The sequence below is a fragment of the Trichomycterus rosablanca genome, chromosome 8, assembly GCF_030014385.1.
Source record: "Trichomycterus rosablanca isolate fTriRos1 chromosome 8, fTriRos1.hap1, whole genome shotgun sequence".
Taxonomy (NCBI): Eukaryota; Metazoa; Chordata; class Actinopteri; order Siluriformes; family Trichomycteridae; genus Trichomycterus; species Trichomycterus rosablanca.
Genome location: NC_085995.1, coordinates 285,561 through 294,519, shown reverse-complemented (window position 1 = coordinate 294,519; position 8,959 = coordinate 285,561). Strand labels below are relative to the sequence as shown.

The 8,959-nt window shown below is 45.2% G+C and overlaps 1 protein-coding gene across 2 annotated transcripts in view; it reads left to right on the top strand.

Annotated features, from left to right (window-relative positions):
- The window catches only part of nup160 (nucleoporin 160), a 30,387-nt gene extending 21,647 nt beyond the window's left edge, over positions 1–8,740 (top strand). Inside the window, exons 24-35 of one of the 2 annotated variants that reach the window (XM_063000245.1) lie at positions 884–978; positions 1,191–1,287; positions 1,668–1,773; positions 1,901–2,061; positions 2,435–2,495; positions 2,948–3,058; positions 4,126–4,249; positions 4,836–4,937; positions 6,630–6,771; positions 7,428–7,553; positions 7,846–7,941; positions 8,487–8,740. In XM_063000245.1, the coding sequence (XP_062856315.1) occupies positions 884–978; positions 1,191–1,287; positions 1,668–1,773; positions 1,901–2,061; positions 2,435–2,495; positions 2,948–3,058; positions 4,126–4,249; positions 4,836–4,937; positions 6,630–6,771; positions 7,428–7,553; positions 7,846–7,941; positions 8,487–8,573 (1,308 nt within the window). In that variant the 3' untranslated portion in view covers positions 8,574–8,740. Of the gene's footprint in view, positions 1–883; positions 979–1,190; positions 1,288–1,667; positions 1,774–1,900; positions 2,062–2,431; positions 2,496–2,947; positions 3,059–4,125; positions 4,250–4,835; positions 4,938–6,629; positions 6,772–7,427; positions 7,554–7,845; positions 7,942–8,486 lie in introns of both variants that reach the window. The other variant, XM_063000244.1, reaches the window with a different exon arrangement.
- The last annotated feature ends 219 nt before the right edge of the window (positions 8,741–8,959 follow it).

The window sequence follows — 8,959 nt, the reverse complement described above, 5'->3', positions numbered from 1 at the left end:
TGTACGTACTGGTTAGAGACGCATGAGTACCGATACTGGTGTCGGGTATTTGCCCGATACCGCGCTCAATAACTCGTACTCGTACTCTCAAACGAGGCTCCGATACTGAACATCCGATACCGTGTACCTGGTGCACGTCGCTGCGTTATACCCGGTTCACACTACATGATCTTTGCCCTGATTTACGCTCGGCGGCCGGACGGCGCTGGATTCGCCGGCTCGGGAGCGACTCGGCGATCGAAACTCGGCTCTCGATCGCTAAGTGTGAACTATCCGACGACTCGATCCGACCGGCTCGCCGAGCGCTGGAGTTTTCTAGCACGTCAGATATCTGATCCGAGATGTGCGACTGGGAACGAGTGACATGTGGAACAGCCAATGAGAACGCAGGATACGGTGTGAGGGGAAACGCAGGAGAGGAGTGTAAACAGGTGGGACAGGGGGATAATATAGTTTATATCAGAATACATCAGCACACACACACGTTTTACAGTATTTCTGACCTGATCGTTCTCTACAGAACGTAACAACAAAACACCAACACTGCAAAAATATTTATTAACCTCCAACTCACTACAGAACGATCCGTGCTGCTCGTGTTGCCAGATCCACTCAGATTCATTTATTTTTCCTCCTTGATTTCATCACGTCAGCGCACAAACACTTTCATCACTCACTACTTGTTGACGTGCATTTTTGGATGTGGTATCATTAAACTTCTCGTCACTTCTCACGTGTGTTTTTGTTTAAAAATAAAAAAAACCGGTATTCTAAATAGGTATCGTATCGGCAAGTACAAAAATACATGTACTCGTACTCGTACTCGGTTGGGATAAAATGGTATTGATGCATCCCTAGTACTGATGTATGATGTGTGTTCCAGGCCGCTCTGTGGACTCGCATCTTTAAACACCATCTGGATTTGGGACACAACCGAGAGGCTTATGAAGCTCTCATCCAGAACCCTGATACCAGCAGGTACACACACACACACACACACTCACACACACACACACACACACACACACACACACACACACACACACATATATATTTCTGCTGTGTTTGTGCACATGAATGGGTGGGTTTGAAAACAAACGGTCCAGAAACACGTGTAACCTTGTGTGTGTGTGTGTGTGTGTGTGTGTGTGTGTGTGTGTGTGTGTGTGTGTGTGTGTGTGTGTGTGTAGGCAGTTGGACTGTCTCCGTCAGTTGGTGGTGGTTCTGTGTGAGCGCTCTCAGCTACAGGATCTCGTCCAGTTCCCGTACGTCAGCCTGCACGAAGAGGTACACACACACACACACACACACACACACACACACACAGCACACACACACACACACCCTCATCCTGCACCAACACATCCTGATACACACACACACACACACACACTTCATTCTACCACCATCATAACACACACACCACCCACTCGTGATCAGGGTCACACACCACATTCATCCACTACTGAATGTATGAGGATGGTTTTACAGAGTGCATGGACAGAGGATGCTGTTGGGTGCTAGACTGACCTGCCTGCAGTCCAGACCTGTCTCTTACTGTAAATGTGTGTGTATCTGTCCTGACTTCTGGAACTGAGGTTTGTACTGTGTGTGTGTGTGTGTGTGTGTGTGTGTGTGTGTGTGTGTGTGTGTGTGTGTGTGGTAAGGTGGTGGGGATTATTGAATCTCGTGCCCGTGCTGTTGACCTGATGACCCATAATTACTACGAGCTGCTCTACGCCTTCCACATCAACCGCCACAACTACAGGAAAGGTACCAGTACCGTCACCCAGTGACCCCGCCCACTCCACACACCCACCCAGCACCCCCGCCCACTCCACACACACACCCTCATATCATTCTCTCAGCTTACCCTGTGTGTGTGTGTGTTTCCTCTCAGCCGGTACAGTGATGTTTGAGTACGGGATGAGGTTGGGGCGGGAGGTTCGGACCCTGAGGGGGTTACAGAAGCAGGTGAACTGTTACCTGGCGGCTCTGAACTGTCTCCGTCTGATTCAACCCGAATACGCCTGGATCGTCCGTCCCTCGTCTGGACCTGCGGTGAGTCTCAGTCACCACGTTTATGTTATTAATGCTGCTTTACTATCGACTAGTGCACACACACACACACACACACACACACACTCAATCATGCAGGTGCCTGGATCAGCCCCGGAGGTTTATTATTATTATTATATTTATATATTATTATTGCATTATTGTTATTAATACTACTATTTTTATTACTATTATAACGTTATTTATTATTGTTTATTATTATATTTTAATATTATTGCAGTATTATTAATATTACTGGTATTATTTTATTATTACTGTTATTGTTTTACCTTGATCATTGATATTATTTTGTTTTATTATTATTATTATTATTGTATTTGTTTTTGGTTGATTTCCCTCTGTGTCTCTTCAGCAGTACGAGCGGCCGGGTGCGTCACCGAAGCGCAGCCACGATGGAGATTTAGCTCCAGCACCAGGTCATTCACTTTATATTCTCTATAAGTTCTTTATATCTGAACTATACACTACACTGATCCTGCTCCAGGGGCTGCAGATATAATCCCACTTCAATCTGGAGCAGACTGGGTGCTGGGGAGGGGCACGACGATCTAATCTACCAACCGCCACCAAGACTTTAAGTCTCTTAAGCGCCTCCTGCTGGCTGGTTAAGGTATCGGTGTATCAGTAGAAGTGGTGGAGAAATACAGAGAGTGTAGTGTGTTTCTCTGTACATCTCAGCTCAGATGAAAGTGGGAGATGAGGCCAGTGTTGGTCTGTGACTCTTCTCTGACCATCAGGGATTAAGAAAAGTGTGACGTTACTGGGAATAGTAATAATAATGGTAGCTCTGGTTCTCTGGTGTGTGTGTGTGTGTGTGTGTGTGTGTGTGTGTGTGTGTGTGTGTGTGTGTGTGTGTGTGGTTACCCAGTGAGTCGTCAGATCGAGATCTTAGAGCTGAAGGATCTGGAGATGGAGTACGTCCTGGCACGCTGCCGCCTCACCCTCGCCCAGCAGGACCCGTCATCAGCCGCCATCGCAGGTACGACGTTACTGAGAACCCTCACCTGACCAATCAGTACTCACCTGTACAGCCCAGATCAGGACACGCTGAATTTAGGAAGCTCTTCTTCATGTCTGTATAGAGCTGGAACAGGACAGGACCTTCCCTAAACTGTTGCTGCAAAGTCAGAAGCAAATAATTTTTGTCCATTTAGTGTATACATCAGGTGTCCTGTGTACTGATGTGTGTGTGTGTGTGTGTATACTGGTGTGTGTGTGTGTGTGTGTGTGTATACTTGTGTGTGTGTGTGTGTACTGGTGTGTGTGTGTGTGTGTATACTTGTGTGTGTGTGTGTGTACTGGTTGTGTGTGTGTGTACTGGTGTGTGTGTGTGTGTGTACTGGTGTGTGTGTGTGTATACTTGTGTGTGTGTGTGTGTGTGTGTACTGGTGTGTGTGTGTGTGTGTGTACTGGTGTGTGTGTGTGTGTATACTTGTGTGTGTGTGTGTGTGTGTATACTGGTGTGTGTGTGTGTGTGTATACTTGTGTGTGTGTGTGTGTACTGGTGTGTGTGTGTGTGTACACTGATGTGTGTGTGTGTGTGTGTGTGTGTGTACTGATGTGTGTGTGTGTGTATACTGGTGTGTGTGTGTGTGTGTGTACACTGATGTGTGTGTGTGTGTGTATACTGGTGTGTGTGTGTGTGTGTACTGATGTGTGTGTGTGTGTGTGTGTGTGTGTGTGTGTGTGTGTACACTGATGTGTGTGTGTGTGTGTGTGTGTGTGTGTATACTTGTGTGTGTGTGTGTGTGTACTGGTGTGTGTGTGTGTGTGTGTATACTTGTGTGTGTGTGTGTGTACTGGTGTGTGTGTGTGTGTGTGTGTGTGTGTGTGTGTACACTGATGTGTGTGTGTGTGTGTGTGTGTGTGTGTGTACTGATGTGTGTGTGTGTGTATACTGGTGTGTGTGTGTGTGTGTGTACACTGATGTGTGTGTGTGTGTGTATACTGGTGTGTGTGTACTGATGTGTGTGTGTGTGTGTACTGATGTGTGTGTGTACTGATGTGTGTGTGTACTGATGTGTGTGTGTGTGTGTGTGTGTGTAGGCAGTGCCTCAGCAGCAGAGATGGTGTCGCTCCTGGTTCAGGCTGGATTGTTTGATACGGGGTTGTTACTGTGCCAGACCTTCAAACTGCCCCTCACGCCCGTCTTCGAGGGTCTCACCTTCAAGTAAGTGCAGTGCTGGTACCAGACCGGCCATCAGAAGGTCGATGGTTCAAGCTTCTTTACCATCTAGCTGTGGGTGTGCTGATCTGTATTATTAGTTTGCTTGGACTGCAGCTGTACAGAGCGGGTCTGGGAGGAAGCACATGCCAGCCACGTTGATAATAAGTGTAATAGGTTGAGACTGAGTGTGTGGGAACCGGTGATGTCTAATTTGAGTAGAAGTGGGGTAAGTTGTCAGATTGCACACTGGTTGGACATCATGCACACACAGCTGGGCGTGTCTGGGGGAGGGAAGGCCTGACACGATATAGGAGTGGGACCAGTGGGAGTGGAGTCAGGTGAGGCTTAACGTTCGGCGCCTGCTTGCGTCAGAAGGTGCGCGTGTATTTGGTCTGTCGCTCCACTTGGCCAAAACAGGGATGATACAACAACAGTGGAACTATTTAGGGGTGAGGGGGTGGTTAGAAATGACACAGAAGGGTGTAGCTTAAAAATACCCCAAAATAAAGCCAGTGGGTGAGTTAGTGTGGATCAGAAGTGTTGGGACGGACGGACGGACGGACGCTGACGCTCTGCTGTGCGTTTGTAGGTGTATAAAGCTGCAGTACGGAGGAGATCAGAACCAGAACGAAGCCTGGAACTGGTTATCAGCCAATCAGCTTCCCAACCTCATCACCACCAAGGAGTCCAGGTGTGTCTCGATTATCACTGATCAATGATACGATACTGTGTGGTAGAGCGACGTCCTTTATAAACAGTGAATGAACAATTTTGGGTCTTTTTGAACATTTTTCCAGCTTATTTGAGCTGTACAGCGTTAGTTCTCGACCGTTAGTTATTGGCATGATAAAATATGTACATTACTAGTACTGTTATTACTAATATATACCTAACTAATCTTTATTATTACTGTTATTACTAATATATACCTAACTAATCTTTATTATTACTGTTATTACTAATATATACCTAACATCTTTATTATTACTGTTATTACTAATATATACCTAACTAATCTTTATTATTACTGTTATTACTAATATATACCTAACTAATCTTTATTATTATTATTACTGTTATTATTATAATACATATTCATTTTTTATTAATATGCTTATTGTTATTATTGCTATTATGTATATACTGTAGTACTACGTACATAAATATAATTTCATATATGTAAATAGCTATAGTATAACTTTATATTCATATTAATCATAGATATATGTTACTAATATTCTCTGTGTTTTTGCACAATGCTACTAGTTGCACTTCTGGTAGATGCTAACTACATTTCGTTGCCTTGTACCTGTACTGAGCAATGACAATAAAGTTGAATCTATCTATCTATCTATCTATCTATCTATCTATCTATCTATCTATCTATCTATCTATCTATCTATCTATCTATCTATCTATCTATCTATCTATCTATCTATCTATCTATCTATCTATCTATCTATCTATCTATCTATCTATCTATCTATCTATCTATCTATCTATCTATCTATCTATCTATCTATCAATCAATCATCTATCTATCTATCTATCTATCTATCTATCTATCTATCTATCTATCTATCTATCTATCTATCTATCTATCTATCTATCTATCTATCTATCATCTATCTATCTATCTATCTATCTATCTATCTATCTATCTATCTATCTATCTATCTATCATCTATCTATCTATCTATCTATCTATCAATCATCTATCTATCTATCTATCTATCTATCTATCTATCTATCTATCTATCATCTATCTATCTATCTATCTATCTATCTATCTATCTATCTATCTTGCTAAAGTGTAATTACAGTATAAAGAAATAATAATAAGCAGAAAATAATAATAATAATAATAATAATAGTAAATGTTTAATAAAACAAAGTAACAGATACACATTACATTAAAGAACAAACAGTTCAATAGTAACAACAACAATAAAAAGCAGTAGGAACTAAATAGTGTGAGAGAGAGAGAGAGAGAGAGAGAGAGAGAGAGAGATATGGTCCACAACAAACCCCTGCACCCATCAACATGCCAGATTCCTTTAGGAGGTCGTGAGTAGAAGCTGGTGGATCTAGAGAGTAAAATAGAAAGTAAATCCGACACAACGTCTCCTTGCTGCTGCAGTGGCTCCTCCTGCTGGCTGGTTGAGGTATCAGTAGGAGTGGTGGAGGAGTACAGAGAGTGTAGTGTGTTCCTCCGTACATCTCAAAGCTCAAAAGAAAGAATCCAGCCCTGTCGGGTGGAGAGTCCTCCAGATTTCAGTGCTGCTGAGAGCCGTTTCTGAGGGACGTTCACCAGGGGACGGATCATGTATCGGGGAGAGATCTTGTGAGCCGTGTCGATGATGTTCTCGCTGTTGTTCCTCAGTGCTACAGATGAAGCCTGGAGACTGTTGGCCTCATACCTGGAGAAACATCAATCCCAGAATGCTCAGTACCATCGCTGTGTCATCAACAGGTTACTTTCACATGGAGTTCCGGTTCCTGTCTGGCTGGTTAATGCTTATAAGGTAAATAATGCTCATATTAATATTAAAATCTTTTATTATTTATTGTTGGGTCCTGATAAAGTCTCAGCCCCAAGGACCTTGGTTCAAATCTCACCCTTTATAAGGAGTTTGGCTCTTCAGAACATGCTGGTGATTAATGGGCTGCTCTCAATAACCCCCCCGGGGGGGGAGGTTGAGTGGGTGATGCCCTGTGATGGACTGGCACCCCGTCCAGGTAGAATTCCTGCCCTGTGGAGAGTGTATCCTGGTGCAAATAATCAACCCAAGATAACCCACCCCCTCTAGTGTGAGGTGAGGTGCACCGGGGCTTGTACCACAAACTTCTCACCACTAGTTTGGCATCAGTGGAGACATTTCAGAATTTTAAGGGATTGAGACCTCAAGTATTGTTTTGTGATAAATTTAAAAAGGAATTTTAACAGGCACATAAACGTAAAATGAATTTGCACATGAGCACCCCCTTGTGGAGGCTTTATGTTACGTCTTGTAAACCACAGTGGGACCAGATTACCACCAAGTTGTTTTTTTTTTGTGTGTGTTTCGTTTTGATGTGTTCTTTCTGTTGCCTGGGGATCCTGGACAAAGTGTGTGTGTGTGTGTGTGTGTGTGTGTGTGTGTGTGTGTGTGTGTGTGTGTGTGTGTGTGTGTGTGTGCAGGAAGTAGACGCCGCCTCTCTGCTGCGTCTCTATCTGAACTATGATGAGCTGGACTGTGCGGCTGAGCTGGTGATGGAGTACGTGGACGCTCTGCTGGGGAGGGGACATCAGTACTTCGGGATCGAGGTACCAGCACCTGCACTCATACATTCTACTGCCAAAAGTATGTGGACACCCCTTCTGATCATCACACAGTTTAAAATCAGTCACATAAGACTCTTCCTGAATGGGCACAGATTCCCACACACACAGTCAAATAATATGCGGAGTAAGGGGAGGCAAGGCAATATGGGATGTCCACATACTTTTGTCTATAGCGTGTCATATAGTAAATGGGGTCACATGGTTGTGTGTGTGTGTGTGTGTGTGTGTGTGTGTGTGTGTGTGTGTGTGTGTGTGTGTGTGTGTGTGTGTGTAGATGCCGCTGAGTGCCACGGCGGATCTGGCTTGGTTGCCCTACACCTCCATCGACCAGCTTCTGCACAACCTGAGGGAGAGCCCCACCAACACCAAGGTTCGAACCTCACACTGAGAGTACTGCACTACACACGGCGGTGGGGAAAAAGTATTCACCCCCCCCCCCAGTAAACTTATTCAACTTCCATACCACCCCTGTGAGAAAGTAAATGCCCCCTTAGCTACTCAACCAGGTTTGAGTTCTACCATCAAACATCACCTGAAAGTTTCTACAGGAACACTGTGCCGTGATCTCAGCTCATTATTCATGTAAATCGGGTGTCTGGCGTGTTTACTAACCCCTGCTGAGATCTCCAGCTCTTATATTCGACCCCAGGAGGGGCAGAAACGATGAGCTGTGCCGGAGGGAGGTGGGATGAGGGTGTAATGGGTCTCGTTCTGACCTCTGCAGTCGCGTGTCTGAGGGGGGCCTGATCGTCTCAGCTTCCCTCATCACGCACGGGGGCCTAAATCTATATCCCAGATTCAGGTCCTGGTACAATCAGGTGGGCATTGGGTCGCAGCCCCTCCCACGTCCCCTCCACCCTGGTGAGGATGTAGAACCTGATGATCACGCTGCTGTGGGTGTCTGTTCCTCTGCAGGTCTACGAGCTGCTGAACAGGAAGCTGATGGAGTATCACAGGCAGGTGGAGAGGAGCAGTAAACACCGCCTGCAGATTCCAGCCTGAACACAGCACTACACAAATCCCTCCCCCCCCCCCACACACACCCCCCCACACACACACACTCCCACACACACACACCCGCGCCAGAGCAAACCCCAGGACTTGTGTCGACCTCAGAGCTGCAGTTTTGTATCTTTGTATTTGAAATAAAAATGATGGTTTTGTATGAAGATGCTGCTGTCTGGGTGTTTTCCTTTATTATAGTGTGCTAATGCGCTAGTGCCCGACTGCAGAGTGTTTCAACTGGTGAGGTGGATCCTCAGCAGAGCTGCTGACCACACAGACACAATCAGGTGTGTTTGAGGGAGGGAAGTTCTGATGGCGTCTCTTGATATGAGATCCAGACACGTGTGTGTGCGCGTTTGTGTGTGTGCACGTTTGTGTTCGTG